The sequence below is a fragment of the Amblyomma americanum genome, chromosome 3 (genome assembly GCF_052857255.1).
Source record: "Amblyomma americanum isolate KBUSLIRL-KWMA chromosome 3, ASM5285725v1, whole genome shotgun sequence".
NCBI classification, from domain to species: Eukaryota; Metazoa; Arthropoda; class Arachnida; order Ixodida; family Ixodidae; genus Amblyomma; species Amblyomma americanum.
In genome coordinates, this window is record NC_135499.1 from 176,109,826 (window position 1) to 176,136,701 (window position 26,876).

General features: G+C 46.9%; 2 protein-coding genes across 6 annotated transcripts in view; one reads left to right on the forward strand and one right to left on the reverse strand.

Annotated features, from left to right (window-relative positions):
- Atg4a (Autophagy-related 4a) overlaps positions 1–26,876 on the forward strand; it is a 181,436-nt gene that overhangs the window by 131,978 nt on the left and 22,582 nt on the right. Inside the window, exons 2-8 of one of the 5 annotated variants that reach the window (XM_077658942.1) lie at positions 17,520–17,560; positions 18,614–18,712; positions 18,999–19,070; positions 20,429–20,527; positions 20,851–20,949; positions 24,101–24,177; positions 24,291–24,366. In XM_077658942.1, coding sequence (XP_077515068.1) covers positions 17,542–17,560; positions 18,614–18,712; positions 18,999–19,070; positions 20,429–20,527; positions 20,851–20,949; positions 24,101–24,177; positions 24,291–24,366 — 541 coding nt within the window. In that variant the 5' untranslated portion in view covers positions 17,520–17,541. Of the gene's footprint in view, positions 1–17,519; positions 17,561–17,834; positions 17,857–17,941; positions 18,045–18,352; positions 18,493–18,526; positions 18,549–18,613; positions 18,713–18,998; positions 19,071–20,428; positions 20,528–20,850; positions 20,950–24,100; positions 24,178–24,290; positions 24,367–26,876 lie in introns of those variants that run through there. The other 4 variants (XM_077658944.1, XM_077658939.1, XM_077658941.1 and 1 more) reach the window with 4 other exon arrangements.
- Positions 1,477–15,346, reverse strand: LOC144125496 (uncharacterized). The gene is made up of 3 exons (XM_077658937.1): positions 15,250–15,346; positions 3,312–3,354; positions 1,477–2,386 (listed from the first exon to the last, which is right to left on the reverse strand). The coding sequence occupies exons 1-3, from the start codon at positions 15,285–15,287 to the stop codon at positions 2,006–2,008; spliced, it is 462 nt and encodes a 153-aa protein (XP_077515063.1). The 5' UTR covers positions 15,288–15,346; the 3' UTR covers positions 1,477–2,005.

The following is a 26,876-nucleotide window of genomic DNA, read 5'->3' on the forward strand; positions in this document are numbered from 1 at the left end:
CTGGTCCCCTTCTTCGATGCGGCGGAGCCCTCGTCCCGGCACGGAAGCACGCTTCATAATCGGTAGGGGCTAATAATGGCGTTTGTTTGAAGGCGTCTGAGTGTTGTGGCTGCGCCCTGTCCAGGTCGTGAGGGGCAGGATGCGTGCATCTTAGCTCGCGATAAAGGTTTGTTATCTCCGCGTACGAGCGAGGCGCCTCGGCGGGGGCGTCGTTCCTGAGAGGTCTCCTGTCCCCCGGTAGGTTAAACCTCGGGCTAGACGGTCGACCCTCTCGTTTCTGGAGTTACCCACGTGAGCCGGAACCCATACGAGACTGATCGATGTTGTGATACAGAGTTCGGTTGCGCATGCAGAATTCGACGACTTTGCTCGACAGTCCGCTCTAATGAAAACGCTCATTTGCGCTTTCATTAGAGCCGACTGTATACAGGAACGTCGTCGAAAAGCGCGAATATGAAAAATGAAAATTGGCTTTGAGGAAAGGATAGTCTCCTCCTATCCTGTATTATAGGTGTTTCAGTTATTTCTTTATACGTTATGAGAGGGTCTCAGGGGCACTTCCGAAGCTGCTCGGATGCAGAACTCACTTCCGGATAGATCACTCACTCCAAAGGAGTGCAGGGTCTGGAGGAGGCATCAGGTCAGCAGATCCTTTCCGTACTCTCTACTACACGATGAAGACACTAGGGAGCCTGATCTCTGCTGTAGTTGCCACAGAATGACTTAGCAAAATCACTTAATTTGGGAGTGTCAGGATTCTCGTGGGGCTAAATCACGAAGCATCACAGACCTTGCAACCTGGGAAGAGCTGATCCGGAGTCACGACCCGGATCAGCAAAGACTCGTCACCTTTCAGGCAGAGGCAGCTTACTACAAGACTTTCTCCGCGGTCTTCGGTGCTGAGAGCCGGCTGGGAGGCTCCTAATTATTGCGCCCAGACCACGAGACCCCATGATGACGGGAATAAAGTTCGTTCATTCATTCATTTGAGGAAAGGAAATGACGCAGTAACTGTCTCTCATAACTAAAAGGAGAACTCTAGAAATATACAGATTATGAAGTGGCTATCATTTTTTTCTACCTCAACAGCGTAAAATACAAATACTGTAACAGATATGTCGCGAATCTCGATCACGTTACACAGTGGTAACCGTCCTGTCATTTTTTTGTGCATCCATGTATTCCTACTTTTTTTTCATGACCACCCTGCAATGACTCACAGTTAAGACACGGCTAAATAACAAATGAAAAGCGGAATTATTAACTTGTCATATGATTGTGCGATTGGTCACCAAAACGATTTGCTTTGAGGTTTCGCAGGGATTCCTGCAACTCATTCCACAGGTCATTTGTGGGGAAAAAAACAGGCATGCTTGAAACAGTTCATGTGTGGACTCAGAGGGATGATATGTTTAATGGGTAATTAGTACGCCGGGTAATGCAAGCGGCAGAGAAAATAAACGAGAAGGGTGCTCTTGTTACGGTGTTTTGACGACATTCGCATAGAGTAGCATTCTCAAGAAAAGTGCTTTTCTGATTCACTGCCTCCTTTGCAAGCAGGGTGCACACTCCGGGACATCACTTTTATATCTAATTGGCATTTGACTCGGCAAAGAAATTTGAACCCAATCTTATTTGTGGTCGATTCAGAAGTTTGCATAGCGTGCTGTTTGCACACTTATATATGTACATTTTTAGAGGATACCGCAGGAATAATTACCATTGACCTATATAAGCGCGCAAGTATATGTACAGAAAACCGTAAAGCGCCGCGCTGGAAATTCGGATGTAGATGTACTCGAAATTTTATGCACAGGCACAATGCATGAACATTTTTTTTTGTCGTTCACGAAGTCTCGCGTACTGTACGATTACCACAATTCTTTATATGTGACGTCCAACTTTCGCGCATATCGGAATACATAACCAACTCTGCATGACAGCTTACAATTCAATGCAAGAAATCATGATTTTAGGAACGCCAGCCATGATATTGACCGGACAATCACTTCTTCTGCACGTTGTCCACATCCTCGTAGATATGTTCTTCGGGATTAGGTGGGCTCCTGTAACTGGCCGCCTGGTTCGGCCTGTCATCGGCAGGTGCCGTCCCATGGGAGGTGGAATGACGTTTTTTGTCTCGCGACGTGGTGGCCTCGACCTCGTTATGGCCCGGGGTGGACTCGTAGGAGATCTGCGTCAGGCCCTCCTTGTCCTGCACGTACATGGTCGACTGCTTGGGGCTGGGCACCTCGACGTCGTCGTACAAGTTCTCGTCCCACGTGCTGCTGGACGCTGTTGAACGAATCTGGGACGACAGCGATGGCGGCGCCTCTGGCGGCAGCCGCTCGCAGAAGGGCTTGCGTTCTGGAGGCCTCCAGCATGGCTGCGCGAGTTAGTACGTGTAAGCGTTAGAGTGTGCATTCGAGCATACCATTTTAACCGTACAGCTAGTGTACACCCCCATCTTTCTGTAAATGGGTCCCCAATAAGAAAAGCCCGGTACTTATTGAAAATCGCAACAACGCGCTACGCCACTGCACGTGTAAGTTTCCTCATCGTCGCACAATGCAGGCGCCATCTTTAGTTTTTTTACCAATCGAGTAAATAATCATCATAAATGATCAGCGGCTATGCTTTTACTCTGCTATGTTTTTGGCGCGTCGCCTAGAGGACAAACCTTTATGCGTGAAAATTCATCGATTAAAGGGGTACTGAGGACAAATTAAGTTAGTCTGTATCGATATTTTTCCACATTTTAATGATACACTACATTCACTAATAATAATAATAATAATAATTGGTTTTTGGGGAAAGGAAATGGCGCAGTATCTGTCTCATATATCGTTGGACACCTGAACCGCGCCGTAAGGGAAGGGATAAAGGAGGGAGTGAAAGAAGAAAGGAAAAAAGAGGTGCCGTAGTGATGGGCTCCGGGATAATTTCGACCACCTGGGGATCTTTAACGTGCACTGACATCGCACAGTACACGGGCGCCTTAGAGTTTTTCCTCCATAACAACGCAGCCGCCGCGGTCGGGTTCGAACCCGGGAACTCCGGATCAGTAGTCGAGCGCCCTAACCACTGAGCCACCGCGGCGGGCTACACTACTTTCACTGAAAACGGAATTCTCTAAACTAGAAAAGGTAAGAAAATTAAGTGCAGGTGTCACCACCTTCTGCCATGGCAAGTGCCTCTCGGTCTTGACACACAAGTATGAATCGAGTAGAGCGAAATTTTGGAATCCATTTTCTCGCTATGTAAAACTGGACGTTTTTCTTAAACGCTTCGATGGAGATTTACGCGCTCACCCAGAAGCAGCAAAATCCGGATTTTGGGCAGGTGCACCAGTCCCTGAAACATGATTAGGAAAGGTTACAAAACTCTCTTTGAACCTTGTCTGTGAGCATCAGCTTGCGTGCGCTTTTAGAAAAGCACAGGAACGTTGATGGTTGTTAGAAAACACGCCACGAACGTCGTTTATGGCCCACGTTTGATTGCATGGTGATGTAGAAACAATGCGGGCACATTGCTGTGTTTTGTAGACAGGAGGGGTTTCCCCACAAACTGAAATTAGATGGGCGTCTAAATTTTTTTCCGGCGCTATTAAACAAAATTCTCCCTCGTGTGTACAAAAAAAAATGTTGCGAATTAAGGGTGTGCTTTCAGAAAAACAAGGGTGTGTGTGTAAGGAAATCACTGTTTGCCATTAAATGTTGAAAGATGTACACGCAAGTCGAAGAGAGGATAAAAGGGTTAAAAGATAAGTTATTTGAGACAGGCCAGGGAAACCGCTTACATACACCTACCAACCGGCTAGCGCATCATACGCAATTTTTGTTTTGCAATTAATTTATTAGCAATTATGATAACTTTTCTAAATGCGTAAATATTGAATTTAGGCAGCACATGCCAATAGCAAAGTTGGAGAGTACCTTCAGAAACCCCCATTCCATTTATTTGCGATAAAGAAAGCCTCACGTGTATCTTTGTTCCGAGCTCCAAAGAAAGCCCGCGAAATACAAAAACAAAATCATGTGACGCGCATTCGCGCGCCATGATTGTACTGCTCTTAATCCTGGCTTGAGTGAACGAAATCAGCTACTGGCAAGGCGCGACGACCCCAGTGCTCCGGCCGATATATATATATATCTGCTGGTTTATAAGTAATTTTCTTTAAAACCAATTGATTGTCATTAGAAATTTAAAAAAAATAGAAAACATTCCCCTATGCACATTGGTTTCGTTGACTGTTGGCTTCCTTAATATGTTTGTCAAACGAGCCCCTCATTTCATTTGCCTTGTCTGCTAATAGCTTAACGGGGGTCTCGGTTCTGGCAGTCTTGATGCCATAAGTAGCATAAGAGGGCTCTCGCACAGTTTCCGCCCTCGCCGTTAGATGACGTTCTACGTCACACTTGCGGTATACGTCCACCGCTATGGACGAGGGTGGCGCTGGTGAACACTCTCAAGGTTCGCTTACAAGCAAAACATAAATACCCACGAAAGCAGCAGATTGGACAGCCGTCGCCGTAGCTCAGTTGGTAAGAGCACCTGACGCGATATTCGGAGGTCGTGGGTTCGGATCCCACCGGCGGCATGGTTGTTTTTTCTGCTGGTTTATAAGTAATTTTCTTTAAAACCAATTGATTGGCATTAGAAATTTAAAAAAAAATAGAAAACATTCCCCTATGCACATTGGTTTCGTTGACTGTTGGCTTCCTTAATATGTTTGTCAAACGAGCCCCTCATTTCATTTGCCTTGTCTGCTAATATATATATATATATATATATATATATATATATATATATATATATATATATATATATATATATATATATATATATATATATATATATATTATCACGTGCTGCGCATGGGCTCTGAGGAATAAAGAAGACGTGCGGCGGCTGTTATGTTCGGCGAAGGTCCTACCAAAAATAACAACATCGTCCAGATAACACATGCAAACTTGCCACTTCAGGCCACGTAAAAGCGTATCCATAAATCGTTCAAAAGTGGCAGGAGCGTTGCAAAGGCCGAAAGGCATAACATTAAATTCATACAACCCGTCAGGTGTCACGAATGCTGTCTTCTCTTTGTCTTGCGGGTGCATCGGGATCTGCCAGTACCCGGACCGTAGATCCACCGAGGAAAAGTAGGAGGCTGAGTGGAGGCAGTCAAAGGCATCATCAACGCGCGGGAGCGGGTAAACATCCTTCTTTGTGACAGTGTTAAGCCGGCGGTAGTCGACACAAAATCGCCAAGTGCCATCTTTCTTTTTGACAAGGATCACTGGAGCAGCCCACGGGCTTGAAGATTCCTGAATGATGCCGCGGTGCAACATGTCACGGACTTGTTCATCGATTATCTGACGTTCGCAAGGCGAGACGCGGTATGGCTTCTGGCGAATCGGCTGTGCAGATCCAGTATTGATCATGTGATGGGTACGGGAAGCTGGAATCGGCGGTGGTTGGTCGCGAGCAAAGTCAAACACGTCCGCATGCTTCATAAGAACGGCCACTAGTACCTGGCGGTCGCTAGTGGGTAGGGATTTGTTGACCATGGCTAGGAATTGAGAGTCGCTCAGATCGCGGCGTCTAGTTGGACGAGACACGTTGTCAGTGATCGCGGCAACTGGTACAGAAAAACGTTCTTCAAAGCCAGCAAGTTTTAAACCACATGGCAATACTGCAGGTTCGTTGGAATGATTGACAGTCCAAAGAGTGGCATGGCCCTTGGTCACATGGACGACGCTGCGGGGTACTAGCACACTTTTCTTTGCACAGTTAAGGGAACAAGGTTCCACCACAGCATCGAAGGCATCAGAAATCGTGCTCGAGGACACAACGGGAACGAATATGGCAGACATTGCTGGAACGACGGTATCTTCAGAGACAGAAAACACTTGGGCAACCACTGGCGAGTCTTCTATGAGAGCTGACCGAAGGCCAGGACTTAACGATATGCCACCACTGCGGAAGTCGAGAGTAGCGCCGCACTGGTGCAAAAAGTCAATACCGAGGATGATGTCATGCGTAGAACGAGGGAGCACCGTGAATTCAGTTCGGAACATGTGGCCAGCGATCACTACATTCACAAAACAAATACCAATCGGAACCAATGATTCTCCCCCTACACCCCGGAATATAACAGCACGATCCCAAGCGAACATTATTTTACGACCCAGACGGTTCTTGAAAGTTGAACTCATCACTGACACCGTGGCACCAGTGTCCACTAAGGCCATGACGCAAATACCGTCCACTAAAACTTCAAGGCGGTTCCTTAACATAACAATGGGCAGAGGAATTGGCACTATCGATGATCCGGCGACCGCACCTCCATCGGCCGCACACGCTAGTTTCCCGGGGACGGTGGGGAACGACGTTGGGGGGAAGGCGAGCGGCGAGAGCGGTGCGGAGGTGGAGTCAGACTTCGGTCAGAGGCAGGGGAGTCGTTCCGTGGTGGCGCGTAACTGGATGGGCGCTGAGATGATGTGAAGACACGGTCATGAACAGGCGCATTGAAACTCAGGCGAGCGTTCGACCATTGGCGCTGGGAACGGGAAAACTGGCCCCGGCGACGGCAGAATCTAGAGATGTGACCGATCATACCACAGCGGTAACAAAGTGGTGGGTCGGGGGGGCACTCGGGATAACACTCCTCGTAGCCAGTGTCGAAACGACCATCGTACTCCGGCTGCCGCAGGTGGCGTTGCGGATGAGCTGGCGCCCTGGGGCCGGGGCGGGTGATCCGGGGAGCGTCGCTGTAATTAATCAATGCGAGTAGCACTGGTAGGGGCCTGGGCAGACAAACTCCAAGGGCAGGAGCGGTAGGCGGGAGCCGCCTGCAGAGAACAGCTCCCATACGGGACCTCACTGCGGCGCGCAAGATCTTGATGCCGGGAGAGTTCGTCACGCACGATTTGACGAATGACGTCAGGGAGAGTCGCCGCATTCACAGGCTCGTGGAAATCCACGCTGGCGACGGTGGTGACGTTAGGCAGGCGACCGAACTTGGGAGTAATTCGACGCAGTTTTAGAGCTTCAAAGGTGCGGCAGTGCTTGGTGATATCCGTGGGCGAGTATAAATTTTCTTTACTAATAAGAAAGCTGTAGACGTCCTCTGCGATGCCCTTGAGGAGATGACCAACGCGATCTTCGTCGGACATACTGGGATTAACGACTTTGCACAGCTTCAAGACCTCTTCTATGTAAGTCGTGCAGGTCTCTCCAGGCACTTGCGCTCTCTGAAGCAAAGACTGCTCAGCGCATTTTCGTTTGGCAACAGTATCCCCGAAGCAGCTGCGGAGCTCTTCCATGAAGCGGTCCCAACTTGTTATTGATGCCTCATGGTTTTCGAACCAAGTTAGCGCGGTGCCATCGAGGAAGAAGACGACATTGGCCAGCTGAAGAGTGGCATCCCAGCCGTTGTATTTGCTCACCCGCTTGTAATTGGTGAGCCAATCATCCACGTCTTCGCCAGCCTTCCCGGAAAACGTCCGCGGCTCACGGTAGTGCTGCCAAGCGGGCGTTGCGGCGCCGGTCGGACGTGCGTCGGCTTCCTTGGGCATTTGCACGGGCAACGGTGGCAATCCGGCGATTCTTCGGCTGCAGCGGTTGCGAGAGGGGTCCGTGGTGATCGACCCAGCACCTGCACCACACTGTTACAGGTTCTATTTACAAATAATATTTACAAGGCAGGTCGAGAGGAGCCTGGTGCGCCGGCGGCAGGATACTTGACTTTCTCATACTTCCAGCCGCCGCACGTCTTCTTTATTCCTCAGAGCCCATGCGCAGCACGTGACAATATATATATATATATATATATATATATATATATATATATATATATATATATATATATCAACCCCACAATATATATATATATAAAAATCGCCAAAAATTTAAAAAATAACAGAATTTAATTCACGACGTTTCGGATATATATATATATATATATATATATATATATATATATATATATATATATATATATATATATATATATATATATATATATATATATATATCACTCGACAAAGGCTGGTCCTCCAGCCGAAACGTCGTGAATTAAATTCTGTTATTTTTTAAATTTTTGGCGATATATATATATATATATATATATATATATATATATATATATATATATATATATATATATATATATATATATATATATATATAGGAAGACACCAGTTTCAGTGTATTCTGGTGTTTTCCTTTTTGCTTTTTTCTTGTTTTCCGTGTTTTCGTTATTTTCCACTTGTGCTCGAACTTCTCGCTTCCGCAGAAGGAAACCTTTCTTGCTTTAGTCTTCTCGGCGAAAATCCAACCCTCTAAGCTCTGCTGCATGTCTGTCACCTCTGTATTTTAACTAGCTTTTTTTAACTTGTTTCGCATCCATTCTCCTTTCCCCTTAGTGGACGTCGACATAGAGAAAGAGAGAGAAAGTGCCTCCTCTCACTCTGCATTTAGGACCGTAAATGCGCACATCTGTGTATTCATTCGACTTTACCCTGATGAAGGACGGTCCACCGTCTAAAACCGTTGGTGAATAAACCTAGATAATCGAACCAGTTGTGACCTTTTCACTGTGCAAGTTTTCACTGGCCCGTTGAGCAACCCTGACTGCTTCCACTATATATATATATATATATATATATATATATATATATATATATATATATATATATATATATATATATATATATAGATTGTAAGGCTAAAGAAGAAGATGCGTTGGATGATTTGAAAAGACGAAGACGAGGTGACAGTGTTCTCGAGAGTTTTTGCCAGCGCTACGCTTGTGTGTCTTTTGCCGATCTGATCCCAGACTGCTGCCGTTGCCGTTCCCGTCGCCCCAGTACCTCGTAACAAACCCCCCGTTACATTTGGTGGAGGAGCCGGGTAAAAACATCGGCCCTGGAGCTCCGTAGTCGTGCTCTCCCGGCGCGCACGATGCCTGAGGACGTCCAACACCAGGCCGTACAAGTGGGCCAGGCTGTCATCTGTGCCGGCTCTCTTCGTCAACGGGACCCGACCATTTTCAGCGGGACTGACGAGAACGATGTGGAAGATTGGCTCACATCGTACGAGCGGGTGAGCGTATACAACAAATGGGACGATGTGACGAAGCTAAACAACGTCATCTTTTATCTCGCCGGTGTGGCTAACCTCTGGTATCGCAACCATGAGGCAGATATTCAAACCTGGTCCATTTTTAAGACTAAATTTGCAGACGTCTTTGGTCGACCGGCTGTTAGGCAACTTCGAGCCGAACAGCGATTGCGTGAACGATCTCAGCAGGCTAGTGAAAGCTTCACTAGCTACATTGAAGATGTCGTCGACTTGTGCAAGCGGGTCAACGCTCGTATGTCGGAAGCCGACAAGATCCAACACATCTTGAAAGGCATCGATGACGACGCTTTTCAGATGCTTCTAGCGCGCGACTTGCGTACCGTTGCTGAAGTCGTCACGCTGTGTCAAAGCTTTGAGCAGTTGCGCAAGCAGCGGATTCTGACACGCCAGCGGCCACAGCAGGTTGAGTCGCTCGCTGGGCTCACGCCTGCTCCTGACCCCTCGCTGCTACAGCAGATTAAAGACTTCGTGCGGGAAGAAGTGGCACGTCAACTTTCCTTTCTGCCGAGCGCTCACGACCGACCATCATGTCTGACTCCAGCGCTCCGACATACAATTCAAGAGCAAGTTGCTGAGGCTCTTCCACCGGCTCATCCGTCACCACCTGTCACGGTTCCGCTGACATACGCTGACGTTGTCGCCAGACCACAACCTGTGGCGGCTCCGCTCACATATGCCGAAGCCGTCGCGAGACCGCCTCCTGTCGCGGCTCCAGTGACATATGCCGATGTCGTAGCAAGACCGCAGCCGCCAATCTATAGTGCGCCTCCGGCGCATTTGCGAGGGCCAGTGGCTTGCCGACGACCTACTCCAAGGGTCAGCGATTCCTGGCGCACAACGGACAATCGGCCGATTTGCTTCTTTTGTGGTCTCCCAGGTCATGTAGCTCGGCATTGCCGCCGTCGTCTCCCGGACGCGGAAATTCCTCCCCAAGCTCCTGGGTACTGGCCCCCACCGAGTCAGTACTCTGTACCAGCTGCGCCGCCGCAAAGTCGTACTTCCTCGCCGGACCGTTCTACCCTCTCCAGCCGCCGGCCCTCTTCTCCACGACGCCGGTCTATTTCGCCTATGCGACGTCGCCCCACCGCTAACCAGGAGGAAAACTAGGCGCCGCAGTTCCTGAGGCGAGAACTGCGTCCACAACGAACTTCGAAAGGCCTCATCCGTCAGCCGCTAACCTCATTGAAATTTCCGTCGACGGCGTTTCTGTCATGGCGCTTGTCGACACTGGTGCTGCCGTTTCCGTCATGGACGCAAAGCTGTGTAGTTCTTTAAGAAAAGTAAGGACGCCAATTGCTGGACTCTCACTGCGCACCGCCAGCGCTCAGAACATCCAGCCGTCAGCAGCGTGTACCGCTCGCGTTGTAATCCAGGGGACCATTTATGCCGTCGAATTCGTCGTACTGCCCTGCTGTTCTCATGCTGTTATCCTGGGCTGGGATTTCCTATCGCGCCATGCTGCTATCATCGATTGTGCTCGAGCTGAAGTCGAGTTCTCTCACCTGCCCGAAGCTGTCTTGGACACTGCCCCTCCTGGTGCCTGTGTTAAGGCCCTAGTTGCCGAAGACATTGACCTGCCTCCCTGCTCTTCCGTCCTCGTACCCCTCTCTTGCGGCCCTCTTCGCGACGACACTGTCCTCTTCACTCCGTCCCCTATCTTTCTGCACCGCAAGTGTCTGCCTCTGCCATACGCTGTACTGACTATATCCGCTGGCCTCTCCGTACTGTTCGTGTCTAACCCATTCTCGTTCCCCAACGCCTTGCGCCTAGGTGAATGTCTCGGCACGGTACAACCATTCGCGTCTCTGCTCATCCGCGAAGAGACGGACGACGCGCCGCACCTCTCCATAGCCGCACTCAGCCCACCTACTGCTGCGCCCGATCCCTCCTCAACCGAAGCATTCCTTCGCTCCATCGACGACAACCTTCCAGCGCCGCAAAGGGCACAGCTTCTCACTTTACTTAATCAGTTTCGCTCATCATTTGACTCACATCAAAGTTCCTTGGGCCAAACTTCCACTGTCACCCATGCCATCGACACAGGTGACCACGCACCGCTGCGACAACGTCCCTATCGTGTGTCTGTCGCCGAGCGCCAAGTTATTGAAGACCAAGTCGACAAGATGCTCCAGAGCGGCGTCATTCAGCCCTCAAGCAGCCCATGGGCGTCGCCTGTGGTGCTCGTCAAAAAGAAGGATGGCTCCATACGCTTCTGTGTAGATTACCGCCGCCTTAATAAGATTACGCGCAAAGATGTCTATCCCCTCCCGCGCATAGACGACGCTCTGGACTCTTTGCAAGGGGCCGAACTCTTTTCATCTCTTGATTTGCGTTCCGGGTACTGGCAAGTTCCTATGAAAGAAGCCGATCGCCCCAAAACCGCCTTTGTGACACCGGATGGCTTGTATGAATTTACGGTGATGCCCTTCGGGCTTTGTAACGCCCCCGCGACTTTTGAGAGGATGATGGACACCATTTTGCGCGGACTTAAGTGGAAGACATGCCTTTGCTACCTCGACGACATTGTGGTCTTTTCCCCGGACTTTGACACCCACCTCTCCCGTTTGAAGCACGTCTTGACCTGCCTCTCTGACGCCGGCCTGCAGCTGAACTTAAAAAAATGCCGTTTTGCCGCTCGTCAATTAACCATCTTAGGTCATGTTGTCTCTAAGCAGGGCGTCAGTCCCGACCCAGCGAAACTTCGTGCTGTGGTTGACTTTCCCAAACCTACCTCCATCAAAGACCTGCGCAGCTTCCTGGGTTTGTGCTCATATTTCCGCCGGTTTATTCGCAACTTTGCGTCCATTGCTGCGCCTTTGACTCAACTGCTGTCTGGAAGTGCGGATTTATCACTGTGGTCTCCAGCGTGCGACGACGCATACACCACCTTGCGCCGTCTCCTCACGGCGCCGCCCATTCTGCGCCATTTCGACTCGGCCGCTCCTACCGAAGTTCACACGGACGCCAGCGGTGTTGGCCTCGGCGCTGTCCTCGCCCAACGAAAACCTGGCTTTGACGAATACGTCGTTGCTTATGCTAGCCGCACACTCACACCAGCAGAACGCAACTACTCCGTAACTGAAAATGAGTGTTTGGCGATTGTATGGGCCCTCGCGAAGTTTCGACCGTACATTTATGGGCGCCCTTTTGACGTTGTGACCGACCACCATGCGCTCTGTTGACTTTGCAACCTGAAAGACCCCTCCGGCCGCCTCGCTAGGTGGGCCCTTCGCTTGCAAGAATATGATATCCGCGTCGTGTATCGCACCGGCCGCAAGCATCAAGACGCCGATGCACTGTCACGCTGCCCCCTTCCAGCCGAGATCGCCAGCCTTTCCCCCTCCGACGCTTCTCTGCCCTTGCTTCGCCTCAGCGACATGCCTTCAGCGCAACGCATGGATCCCTGGATCGCTTCCCTTCTCGACTTTCTCGCCAACCCGACGGCTGCTTCACCGTCACGTGCGCTCCGCCGCCAAGCTGCCCATTTTGCGATCCGTGACACCCTACTTTATCGCCGTAACTACAACTCCGAAGGTCGCAAGTGGCTGCTCGTTATTCCACGTCACTTACGCTCGGAGATATGCGCATACTTCCATGCTGCCCCCCACAGCGGTCACGCGGGCGTTTTCAAGACCTACACGCGTATACGGCTGCGCTACTACTGGCGCGGAATGTACACCTTTATCATGAAGTACGTGCGCGCATGCATTCCCTGCCAACGTCGCAAGACACCTCCCCATCGTTCTGCTGCTGAGCTGCAGCCGTTACCATGCCCTCCACGCCCGTTCGACCGCGTTGGCATTGATTTATACGGTCCGCTTCCATACACTGCAGACGGCAATCGTTGGGCTATAGTAGCGGTGGATCACCTTACACGATATGCCGAAACTGCTGCCCTTCCGGCTGCCACAGCGACGGACGTCGCCTCCTTCATTTTGCACCGATTCATCCTTCGCCACGGTGCACCTCGTGAACTGCTCAGTGACCGAGGCCGCGTGTTCTTATCTGAGGTGGTGAAGGCGCTTCTCAAAGAGTGCAACACGATTCACCGAACTACCACCGCCTATCTTCCGCAGACCAATGGCCTCACTGAGCGATTTAACCGCACACTCGGAGACATGCTCTCCAAGTACGTCGCTTCTGACCACACGAATTGGGATCTCGTCCTTCCGTACGTTACTTATGCGTACAATACCGCTACGCAGTCTACCACCGGATTCTCTCCTTTCTTCCTACTTTACGGCCGCCAACCCTCTGCTACTATCGACACTATTCTCCCTTACCGCCCTGATGAATCCGAATATCGGCCTGTTTCCGACGCCGCGCAACACGCCGAAGCCTGCCGCCAAATTGCCCGGTCACTCACCACTGACACCCAGCATCGCCAGCGCTCCCGCCTCGACCAAGACCAAACCCCACCGAACTACACTTCTGGTGCACTTGTGTGGCTCTGGATCCCTTCAGGAACTCCCGGTCTCTCCTCAAAATTTTTTGCGAAGTACCATGGTCCCTACCGTGTGCTGGAGCGCACCTCTCCGGTTAATTATATCGTGGAACCCCTCACGCCGTCTCCTGATCTCCGCCGCCGAGGACGGGAGACCGTTCATGTCCAGCGCCTCAAGCCCTACTACGACCCCGCCGTCTTGCCATCATCCTAAGTCGCCAGGATGGCTCCTCTTGTCCCCGGGGTGATTGTAAGGCTAAAGAAGAAGATGCGTCGGATGATTTGAAAAGACGAAGACGAGGTGACAGTGTTCTCGAGAGTTTTTGCCAGCGCTACGCTTGTGTGTCTTTTGCCGATCTGATCCCAGACTGCTGCCGTTGCCGTTCCCGTCGCCCCAGTACCTCGTAACAAACCCCCCGTTACAATATATATAAATATATATATATATATAAGATGCGCTTCCAGTTTGCACTGTCCTGTCTACGCAAAAACTACTGGTCCGAACCCTACCGCAGTGTCTTATTTTAGTTGCAAGGAGAACAGTATAGACGATGTACCTGGAAAAATCAAACATGTTAAATGAATATGCAGCTGTAACTGGAAAGGACCCCATGGCAACACCAGGTCCCAGCGATATCCGAATAATGGCAAAATATCCAAACGCCTTTCGTACTTGCGAGGGATGTTCGTGGCAAGTACTTGTTTTAGATGTCCCGACACGTTCTCCGGTGGATATCCCGTTCGGGTGATATTACGAACATTTGCATTACGTTTTCATAATGTCCGCGACGAAAAAGATGACACATATAGTGTGCCTTCTAATAGAAGATATCTGCAACGTGGTCCGCTCATCCTGAAAATTGAAAATTGGTTTTGAGGAAAGGAAATGGCGCAGTAAATCTGTCTCAAGTATCTCGGTGGACATCAGAACCGCGCCGTAAGGAAGGGATAAAGGAGGAAGTGAAGGAAGAAAGAGGTGCCGTGGTGGAGGAGAATAATTTCGACTACCTGGGGATCTTTAACGTGCACTGACATCGCACAGCCCACGGGCGCCCTAGTGTTTTTCCTCCATAAAAACGCAGCCGCCGCGGTCGGGTTCGAACCCGGGAACTCCGGATCAGTAGTCGAGCGCCCTAACCACTGAGCCACCGCGGCGGGGCGAATAAAGGAGGGAGTGAAATAAGAAGGTACCGTAGTGGAGGGCTCCGGAATAATTTCGATCACCTGGGGATCTTTAAGGTGCACTGACATTGCGCAGCACACGGGCGCCTTAGCGTTTCGCCTCCATCGAAACGAGGCCGCCGCGGTCGGGTTCGATCCCGGGAACTCCGGAGCAGTAGCCGAGCGCCCACCTAACACTGAGCCACCGCGGCTGTTCGAACCCGAGCACTCCGGCTCACTAGTTGAGCGCCATAACTACCACAGCGTAGTCCACTCACCTTCATTCCTTGTTTGTGTCATCACAGCTAGATTTATGACCGAATGAAATAATATTGCTTAACGTGACAAGGGCAAAGACAAAAAGAAAGGCGTGGCACACACGATCACTAGTTTCCACTAGTGCCTCTCTTGCGTCCTTGTGTTTCGCAGCGCACCAAACTGCCATATGCACCCGCCTGTGTACATTTTCGCAACAAGGGAGAGGATAATTTCACACTTACCACAGACCAAGATGAGTCGCCAGAAGACTGACCCACATTGCCTGCGGACCGCACTCGTACAACTCTTCTGCCTCGTCGACTTCACATGCCAACCAGAGGGCGGAATAAAGGGAATATATAGGTAATGATGATCGTGCCTGGTAAATCTGCGCAGAGTATTCATTGTCGGCAGGGCAGTTTCATAATGATAACTCTTCTCGTCTTGTTTCCGCTGCTACGAATGGCAGTACAATAAAAAAAAATGAAGGGGACATTTAAACATGGGTTCATTCCCATATATGCAGAAGGTCATTTTCCACTTCGGCTGCTGACTCGAAAGACGTGGGTTTGATCTCGGCCGCGGCGGTCGAATTTCGATGGAGGCGAGTTTCTAGAAGCCCGTGCACTAGCTGTGCGATGTTAGCGCACGTTAAAGAACCCCAGGTAGACGAAATTTCCTGTGACCTTCACTACGGCGTCCCTCATAGCCTGAGTCGCTTTGGGACGTTAAACCCCCAGAAAACATAATCTTCCTTTCTTCTTTCACTCCCTCCCTTATCCCTTCCCTTACGGCGCGGTTCAGGTGTCCAACGATATATGAGACAGATACTGCGCCATTTCCTTTCCCCAAAAACCAATTATTAATTATTAATTATTACATTCATGAACCATTGTGAGATGCGCCACTGCCCAGCGATGACAGGTGCTCCGAGCGGTGGGCCTTGTGCGACCCAGGTTGGATGGACGGAAACAACTTTATTAGGCGAAAAAATCTTCCAGGGTGGCCCCCTACTGGTCCAGTAGTTCACGGGCTTGAGCTTCACATAAAGACCGATCCACCAGCCATTTCTGGCCGGTGGGCTGAGCGGTCCGTAAAGCAGCCTCCCAGGAAGACTGAGTGCGATTGGGGGTGGGGGTACTGTTCGTGGGGAAGAAAATTCCCACAGATAGTGAAAAAGTGTGGATTTGGGCACGCCACAGGTTTTACAATGATGGAAGAAGCTGGGGTGAAAGCATGAGAGACGGTAAGGTGAAATAAAGCAGCCCGTCTGTAATTGTCGCCATGGGCCCAGGTTGCTCTTCCTGAGCGACCAAACACTTACGTGCCACGGTGGGCAGTTTGCTCACTATCCGGTGGGCAGGTTGTGATGACGCCTCAAGATACCGTGACCTAGCTACGTGGCCCATCTGCCTACTACGTTGCTCTCTCTGGGGACCACCTGCCAGAGCCATGCTCATGATTTTTCTCTCGCAACGCCCACGACAACGCCGAAACCGGAATTTCTGGAGAACGGGGCCTTAAATATCGCGTCAAAACATATATGGGTGGCTCTTGGACCGTGAAACTCGCAAATGTAGGAGAACGTACCAGAACTACCGAAAAAGCATACCGATATGCTTGTTTGGAAGATCCCCAGGTGGTCGAAATTATTACGGAGCCCTCCACTACGGCCTTTCTTTTTTCTTTTCTTCTTAGTCCCTCCTCCTTCCCTTACTGCGCGGTTCAGGTGTCAGCCGAGATGTGAGACAGATACTGCGGCATTTCCTTTCCTCAAAAACTCTCTCTCTCTTTTCTTTCCTTCCTGAAACATGGGAGCGCCAGAAGACCACAGGACCGCGCTTGTCTAATAACTAAAGTTTTATTGGAAGGCGACCGACGCAGGAAACCAAAGCTTACACTCGCGTGGTGATCTAAAACCATGCCCAAAACATGCAACACGCGCCAGCTTCAGACACCCAGACAGAAGACGAGATAAAAAATTCGTTATTGGGGAAAGGAAATGGCGCAGTATCTGTCTCACATATCGGCGGACACCTGAGCCGCGCCTTAAGGGAACGGATAAAGAGGGACTGAATGAAGAAAGGAAGCAAGAGGTGCCGTAGTGGCGGGCTCCGGAATAATTTCGACCTCCTGGGGATCTTTATCGTGCACTGACATCGCACAGCACACGGGGTGCCTTTGCATTTCGCCTTCATCGAGGCGCTGTCGCCGCGGTCGGGTTCGAACCCGGGTACACCAACACAGTGCATGAGCGCCTTGACCACTGACCCACCACGAGGTACCTTTTTATTTTCCTGCACAAAATAAAACAAAACAAAAACTGTGTGCACGCGTACCTTGACGCATACAGAATATAAGTGCAGATATAACAGCTTTTTAAAACACGTACTACAGAGAAAAGAAAGATTTCCAAACAAAAGAACATTACCAGTTTCAGTTTCGTTTTCAGTGGCGCTTTTGTTGCTGTGGGTAAACTCACGGTGAGTCCTATCGCGATGAACACACAGGTTTGTGGATCTTGTCTTTCAAGGATGGCTGATGTTTTCAATGGTACGTTGCCTCATCTGATCATGTGCTTTGTGTCCCGATTCCTTCGCTTAATCTTAGCCTAGCGTTATGAACGAATACAGACATTTCATTAAAGTCAGCGAATAGAACCTGAAGCATTTCGATGTACCGTTCTGCTGCTGGTCGCTGATATAAATAGCAGTACTGTGGGTCTAGTTTTCTGCTGTCATCTGCGGACTTTTACAGGAAAACATTATACTTGTGCAACTTTCTATTGAAGATAGCGAATTCTGTAAATTTATTTGGCGGAAAGTTGTCGAATGGGTTTAAAATGACAGGTATGCCTCCTTGCAGCCTTTGCTTATTTACGCTGGATGACGTTTTTGTTTACATACTTGATGCCCTCAGGTTTTGACGTTTATCACTTTGTTCTCTGCCATGACATGCAGCTGTGTTGAGCGCCCTTGGTCGCCCTGTATAAGCGCGAAACGACACTGTGGCCAGTTTGTTTCTGTTGATCGCTGGGGTTGGTTGTTGCATACTTGCATACCTGTATAGTCGACCGAGTCATTTGCGCGTGAACGTGACGGATTGACAGAAACGATTTAGAGCTCATGAATCACCTCCCGCTATGCATACCGCGGCTGCGTTGCGTATGTTTGGACTCCTGCAGTGTTCGATGTGCAATTCGTATTGTGCTTGACATTCACGCGGCTTCCACTCATGGCATCTTCAACCGTCTCTGTACTCTCAAAAGCGCACTTCCGTGTAGCAAGAAATAATAAGGTGTGTGTGTGTCTGTCTCCGATTTCCGCAGAACAGCCCTGAAGATGAGTTTGACTTGTAAGGCACGGGCGATGTGCATGTGTGTTTCTGTGCCTATGTCCTTGGGTGTTTTCTCAGGTTTGGTTGAACAGATATGTTGCGAAAACAGCTTGCCTGTGTCCGAAGCGCATTGGAGACGTATTTGCGACGTGAGTGCTTCAAGGAAAGTGAGCGTGCGCTTGCTGCCGCGACTTGAGGAACATGAGTGAGAACCACGAACAGCTGGGTGTGACAACTTCTGTAATAAGTGCCGTTTTCTTTTTATTTTAGCATCTTTAACTTACGAGGTCGGAGCAGTAGAATACGACGACTTCAAGCCATCGGAGGAGCCTGTCTTTATATTGGGAACAAAGTACAGCACATTTCATGGTCAGTCACTGTTGGATTATTCAGCAAAAAGTAATGGTGCATATTATTTACGAAAACATGTACAGTACAATGTTTGGCCGGTCAGAGCAGTGTTGATATAAGCAGTGATGAACATCATTGAGCTGCTTTTTTTTTGGTTGCCATTAATTCATAGTTATTTTCTCAGTTGGAGTGCATTGCAAAATACATTTACTAATTTTTGTATTTGTTTTTGATTGGTATATATTGTGAAACACATTATGGCATTAGCATCCTTTAAATTTTTTTGTGTCCCTATCTGTTTCAGAACTTGATGACCTGAGAAATGATGTGACATCAAAGATCTGGCTCACATATCGCAAGAACTTCCCAGCAATTAGTGAGAAATATGAATTTACTCTGCCTGTTGGAATAATATTGGAAACTTTTTCTTTTGTTCAATTTCTTTTCTACACAGCTCTACTTTCATTGGCAGTTCACTGTTTGAGTGTCTTATTCTTTTTCTGCCGCAAAGTATATAAAAGCTTAGTTCTTAACTTTTCAGTGTGCTGCATGCTTTGAAGAGGGTTGAATCAGTTTGATGAGCTCAGTATCTGATGAAAAGTGGTGAACAGCGTTCAGCATACAGGTAGTAAGTGCTGTACATATGAGTAGTATCAGATCAGACTTGGACAGAAATTTTCAGTTTGATTTCTTCTTTTCTGTTAAGTTGTTTTATGGTGACATGAAATTGGTAATGAGCCTGTTAAAACAGAAGAGTATCCTTGCTGGCTGCTCGCTCGTTATGTTTTTTATAATACTGGAAATAAACACTTATGAACATGTACCACATTCTGAAGTGTGAACAGCATTGCATTTCAGATTTGAAGGTGATGCCTCAGTGATAAAAAACTTCAGTGCACTACACTGACTGCATAATGGAATGTATTTAGGATGAATCACCTGTGCTGGCTGCATATAGTAGTAGTGTCTTTGATAAAGCAAACTTATGACGTGCATGCTCTCTCATTCTTTTTGACATCAGCGTGGTTTATCTGTAATCTAGCATCTAATCCATTATGCTATCTGGAACACCATGTGCATCACTGAGAGTCACTTTATCAGATAGCATTGAGAACTGCTGCAATATGTAATATGCTTTCAGCATTTTATCAGCTAGCAAAACTTTTGCTTTCCAAGTAGTCCCTGAAAAAAAAAAAAAGTGGCAGTGGTAGTTCTGTAGTAAAATTAAGCTCTTAAGTGTTAGCCCACCAAGCAGGTGTAAAACACCATAAGTGGCAAATAATTCTTCTGAGGGCTTTGTTAGTGATGAGCATTGGCTTGCCTAGCATGTGAAAATGGTGCCTTTTTCAAGCAGAGCATGGTTTTGTGATCTAAGTGCTCTGATGCATTACACTGCAGAATTTAGCAAGCATATAGTATTAATGTATGAGTGTTCTTCGGCCAAGTTTGTGCACCACATGGCAATTCATTATTCATGTTATGTGACAAATCAGCAATTTAAATTGTAGCATTATGTTTCCTTTTGTTTTAACCACAGTTACACTTTATTATAAGAGTATTACAAGAATGACTTGAGTCCTCACATGGGAATGAGAGACATAATGTGCAGAGTTACAAAAGAAAATAACCTCCTGTTTCACATGACTCTCTTCATTTATGGCCTGTGTGCAGTAGTCTGATGCTACAAATTTTTCTGTTTTGATGATTGAATGTCTGCCCTCTTGCCTCTTGCAGGTGGCACTGACCACACCTCTGACACGGGCTGGGGATGTATGCTTCGGTGTGGGCAGATGGTGATTGCCGAAGCCCTTGTGCGACGGCACCTTGGCAAAGGTCTCACATCACACTTCTTTTTTATGTGAAGTGCGCACTTCACCATAGTAATTGAATTTGTGCTTGCATGGCAGAATATTTGAAAAACTGATGTAATAGCTGTAGCTGTGTTCTTGTATTTAAAAATGTAATTAAAACATTATGCCATTTAAGAGAGGAAAGGGGTGTGGAGCAGGTACTTTTTACATGTTCCATTTGTTCTGTATGCTTTTGCGGTAGTGCAGAAGAAGAATGTTATTGTAGGTCCTGTGATACATCTGTCTGTGGTAATCACGGTATCAGTTTCTTTGCTCATGAATTGAGACATTCATGAACACTTGCAGGTTGGCAGTGGGCACCTGGAATTCGAGATGAAAATTACCTGCGTGTCCTGCGCATGTTTCAGGACAAAAAGAACTGCACATACTCCATACATCAGATTGGTGGGTAGATCTGTTCATTTAATAGAAAAAGCTCTAGTAGTCTTTATTCTAAAATGAATGCTCTCATCTTTGCATTTTTCCCTTTTCTGATTGTGCCTGCAAATGTCCGACTTTTGTAGGCGCTGTTATTTTGGACATTGTGTCGACATAGTGTATACAAGAATTTTACTATTATTGTAGAGACTAGAAGAACTGATGCTGTGTGCTTAAGGTGGGGTGAGACTGAAAATGAATTTCAGAAGTTGGCTGTGCAGTAGTTGTAATAAAAGCTGTGGCTATAAAATTTACAAGAAACCTCAAAAATAGATGCAGCTTGCATTAGAGTTTAAAACTAGTTTAAAATTTTGATAAGTATGTTTATTTTTGTTTTTATTTCTTTTACTATTGTACCTTTTCCTTAAAATCTACTATCCGCAGAGTGTTGCAACTTTGTGGGAAAGTAGCAACGCTTTACACAAATGGAACTAAAATTATGCATTTCCAACAAAAATAAGACTCATTGTTTTTTATTTTTGTTGATGCAATAAAATTGCCACATATGAATGTTTTTTTTTTGTCAGAAAAATACAAATGCACCTAGGCTATTGATTCTAGTTCTGGTTGTGTAAATGTCATTAATTAACACCTGTGAAAAATTTTGTTCGCTTATGTTTTATAGTTTGTGAGAAAAAGGTACACGAACCTGCAAAAATGTTTCGAGAAAAACTCCAATAATGTCTCTCAAAACCGTTTCATTCATCGAAACTTCCCTTAACAGAAGAGCTGGAGGAGCCCCAGCGACTGAAAAATGTACTACGAACAAGGCAAAATTCCAAACCGAAACCAGAACCTGAGTTTCTAGTCAAAAACTTCAGAGCATTGAATTTTTGCAAGTATTCAAAACGAAGAGACCATGCTGAGGTGCACCCACTTTTCAAAATTATTTTTAAGATCGCGAATACCCAAGTGTAATATATTTTCTGAAAGATATAGAAATTATCTATCAGGTGATCGCAAAATTTCAAAATTGAATTTTTTGGCAAAAACAGTCTCACTCCACCTTAAAGGGGCTGCGAAACACTTCTTGAATGGATGCTAGCTATACTTCAGATGGATTTTTTATGTCACACAGATGCTGACTCAAAAAGAGTTACAGGAATCGATTCATAGGAACGGCAGTTATTCATTGAAGAAATTTCAAAATGCAAGCAAACAAAAAGCTGCCCTCCATTTTCGTTGGACTGCCCATTCCCATTTCACTCTCCCAATGATGACACCGGGAGGGACCAATCAAAACAGCCTATCTGAGCACGTCGTGGAAGTTTGCACACCATGGTTGCCTGATCGCTGTAACTCGTTCTTGCCAACGCTGGTAGCATCGTTTTCATGGTTACAACAACCACGTGAATGCCCGGCTGACCCAGCGATGCTTCATCGTCACGTCGATGGCGCAGGAGGGAGCACTAATCAGTGATGTTCGCTGACTTATGGATCCGAACTTGAGCACGAGATACTGCGACAGAGTGACGTTTTGTGCAAGATACTTGATACTTTTAAATAGTGCGTACCGCTACTGCTTGCCGTATACCATAGCTGCTACTAGGAACGCGCTGATTGGTCACGGCCTGCAAGACGCGCTTGCTGTTGACAGGAATGTGGTGTCATCTGGCGCCACCGCACAGCAATCGTCCACAAGCCAACAGTGTGCACTGCTAAATGTGAAAAGATATGGCTCTTTTCTTTGCATCCTTCCTTGGGACCGAAACGAATGCTTGTAGAGTGCAATGGCTTGATCGGATCGATTCCGCAAACTTGTTCTCAGATACTTAAGAGAGTAGCTATAAGTGCTGTGCGCTAGGTTGTAGGATGTGTACAGAGAGGTGCAAAGTCCTTCGAAGCAAAAAAAATAGCCAGAGCCTCTGGTGGTGTATTTTTGTTTTACTTGCTTTACAGTGCTTTTATCAAGTTGGTTTTGTTGATGTAATATAAAATGCAAAAACTTGACAAAATGTATCTCTATTCATTAACATAATTTGCAGTATATTTGCTGTTTGTCCAATCATCAAGCTTCCGCCCAGTGATGTCATATCCACTGCTAAAAACCGCCATTGTATGGTGACACTGTCAGCGCCATGAACTTATTTTTACGAGCTAATTAAAATATTAAAAACTAAGAGTATACGCGGTTGGACCGATGCTAATAACATCGTTATAACTCATTCTATGCAACCAACAGGCAAAAAAATGCTCTGATTATGTGTTTCGGGGCCCCTTAGTGGTGACGTTTTGTTGAAAAAAAAAGCAGAATAGAACAAGGGAAATACTAGAGAAGGTCAAGCAAAGCAGTGAAAAGGGGAGTGCATGCCACAGAGAAAAATCTGTTACACTGTAATGATGCAACAGGGCTGTGGGAACACTTCACTATTTCCATAACAACTTCTCAGGCATTTGCTATTAACAAGTTAAACATGAACTAGATAACTGGGGCACAAACGTGAAATGCAGTAATAATAACTGAAGGAAAAAAAAAACATACTGAGTTTGTTATCACATTTTGAGACAAGTCACTGGAGTTTCGAAGGGAATATTAAGTATGGAAATATTTAATCTTAATGAACTGTTTGCTTTTGAACTGATCCTTTTACATTTAATTTGTCCATGATTTAGGCTAGTGTGAATGCCTCATGCTCTAGCGTGGTTGTATTTGGCACCAGCCGTATTTTTTTTCACCACAGGAGCCCTTACCATGAAGTACGTAATGAACACAGGTGTTTGTCGCTTACATAGCCGTAGAAAGCCAGAAGCAACGTTTCAAGTATTGCTTATAGCAGCAGCTTTCCTACTCTGAATCATGCAAATTCCAGCAGGTAACATTTGTGGGCTGGCTTACTGGCAAAAAAAAAAAAAATGGTTTAAAGGGTAAATAAATTATTCCAGTCATAGAGGCACGCCGAACAATAGTTCAAATGGGCCAGAAGTGCTTATTTCACGTTTATGTGGGGCTGCCTCATAAATCGTTGAGCTATGGGTGCGGAAAGCATATTAGTGTATTTCGGCTGTGTAGAGATGACTGATTTTTTAACTTGGTGTAACTTGGTGGAGGTTGTTAAGGCTTTGAGTGTGTAGAGAATATGGTTCTGACGTTTGCCCATTTTCTATGCCCATATTTCAGCGCAGATGGGGGTATCAGAAGGAAAGACAGTGGGGCAGTGGTTCGGGCCCAATACTGTTGCTCATGTCCTGAGGCAAGTTTCTATCTCCATTTCGAGGTTCTGTGGCCATCTGGACAGCAAACTGTGAATGTGGAGATAGTGAATGGATAATAATTCCAAAAGCCTTATTGTATTATTTGTTTCAGGAAGCTGTCTGCGTTTGACAAGTGGAGCTCCCTTGCAGTTCATGTCTCCATGGACAGCGTTGTAGTGATGGATGACATAAGTGAGTCATTTTACTACAGTATTAGTACAGCAATATCTTATGCTGTTTAGGACTTCAAATTCGTATAATGTTCTATTTAATAATAGACAAATACATTATTGGACAGTTACAGAAAAGTGATGTAGAAATGTGTCATCACATGTCATTGTTTGAAGATTGTTTCTGTTTAGAAAGTTTGCCATGTTATGGGAATATGAAGTATTCAAATCTGGACCTTTTCTTTGACTGACTGACTTGATAGGCTTAATAGAATGTCTTGTTTTGAAGTAGTACACTAAACCTTGTTAATTCACATTTCACACGATAGGAGGAATTATCCGAATCTATAACTGAATGCCAAATTAATGGAGGGACTGAAATAAAACTACCACAAGGTGTTGCACATTAACATGCGTTTACTTTTTGAAAAAAATCTGTTATGGTTGATTGCTTCATGCCAGGAATGTGTGTGGCAAACTTCGTTTTTCACAGTTCCTCCAAATGGTGCAGTCTGTGCACGCTGTCAGATGTCCCATAAGATATGCAAGGAATCGACACCTCTCCTTGACACGTGCACCTTGGAAAAAAGAGCACACCATGCGTACATGCACACAAAGTAATGAAAAAAGACTACAGGCTCTACGATAGCACGATGGACGCTGGCGATGGACGCTGGCGTTGTACGTGATGAGCAGGCAACGATATAAAAAAAATTGTGGATTGCAGCACAACAAGACAGCAAAGTATCGTGCCATATCTTCTCAGTTGATATTCAAAGTGATGAGGAGGAGGAAGAAAAACTTTTATTAGAAAACCATAGTGTACTTGTCTTTTTGAGTGGAGCCCTCAATCCAGGGCGCCATGTGCCGCCGTGATCATGCAGGCCCGCCAGAGCAGCTGTCGCTGCTCTTGCGCCTTTATGTATTGTTTGGATGACAGCACCACTTCTGCTAGAGTTAATGATCAGACTTCTGAGTTGTCCACTTATCATCGTGTTCACCCGATCTCCGGCACCCTATGCATGTTTGACTTAAATGACGCGCAATCAAGGTCCTCCGAATTAACACTAGTTTCACGCCATAGAATAGTACAGTAAAACCTTTTCGATACTTTTTCGGTTCATACAATTTCCCTGTTCGTACACTTAAAATCGCGGACATTAAAAATATCCCACAGAACTGCACTATATTTTCCCCGGTTGATACGTTCCCGGAAAACAGGATTTCCCGGCTACTACGTTTAAAATTTCGACGAATTGTGGTTGTATAATACGTTTATTGATGAACCGAACATGTGCAAACATTCAAGTGGGCTGAACGAGAGTGCACGCGACATGTTTTTTGCGGCAGTCACCCGCCGTGATGGCTTCTCTGCATTACCATGATGCGATGCAACGAGGCGAAGCACCACCATCAAGAACAATAATAATAATTGGTTTTTGGGGAAAGGAAATGGCGCAGTATCTGTCTCATAAATCATTGGACACCTGAATGCGCTCCTTAAGGGAAGGGATAAAGGAGGGAGTGAAAGAAGAAAGGAAGATAGAGGTGCCGTAGTGGCGGGCTCTGGAATAATTTCCCCCACCTGGGGATCTTTAACGTGCACTGACATCCCACAGCACACGGGTGCCTTAGCGTTTTGCTTCCATAAAAACGCAGAACAAAGAAAAAAAAAACAACAAGAACAAAGAAATAAAAACAGTGCGCATGCATTCGGGATGGGACTTGATGTGAAGAGGAGAAACGCTGAGGTTTCTTCACGTTGCATAAGGGAAAGGAAGCGAACCTTCTACGAACTACTGCGAAGCGCTTATATACGAACGGGCCGGGTCTGGGAAACGCAGCTTAAAAAGCATAAACACTGCGACACTCAGCCGCCGATGTGGCTATTCCACAATACTTGGGAGCAAAGGGGCGAAATATCCGAAAATGGCATGGAAGAGATCTTGGTTACTTTCGTCACTGCCGTGGACGGACCTGATGCGTTACGAATTTCCTTCTGCGCTAAAGACCGCGCGAACGCGGACTGAATTCAGCAAGCACTGGAATAGGATCTGTTCAGCTCTTGTGCCAAGAAATGACAATCGACATCTTTATAAAGTGAAATTGCCAATAGGTTTAAAATCTGTTCTCAAGTTTTCGTTTAGTTTTTGAATAATTGGTGCAAAGTTCGACTAGGGCATGCTGTAGTTTCTTTAGATGACTTTTTCAAAAACGGTCCACTCCGATGTCTCACAGCATGCTGCTGCAATTGGTCTGTGCGAAGAGGGGGGTTCAGAGCACTGTGGCACGGTTCATTCATGTGCTGAATGTGTGGTGCCCTTCATAATGCTCGTATATATCGCCTTAAAGATTTGCCAACACGACAGGGTTCACCGAGGTTTAGCAAACCCTGCCAGTACGCTCGATCTTTGAGGCCATAGCTAGAACTCTTGTCCTCCTCATCAACTGGGATTTGGCTTTAGTTTGTATGTTGTCATCGCCAGTAGCGAGCGGTAATTTTTCGGTGTGTATTGCACGATAGACATCCAG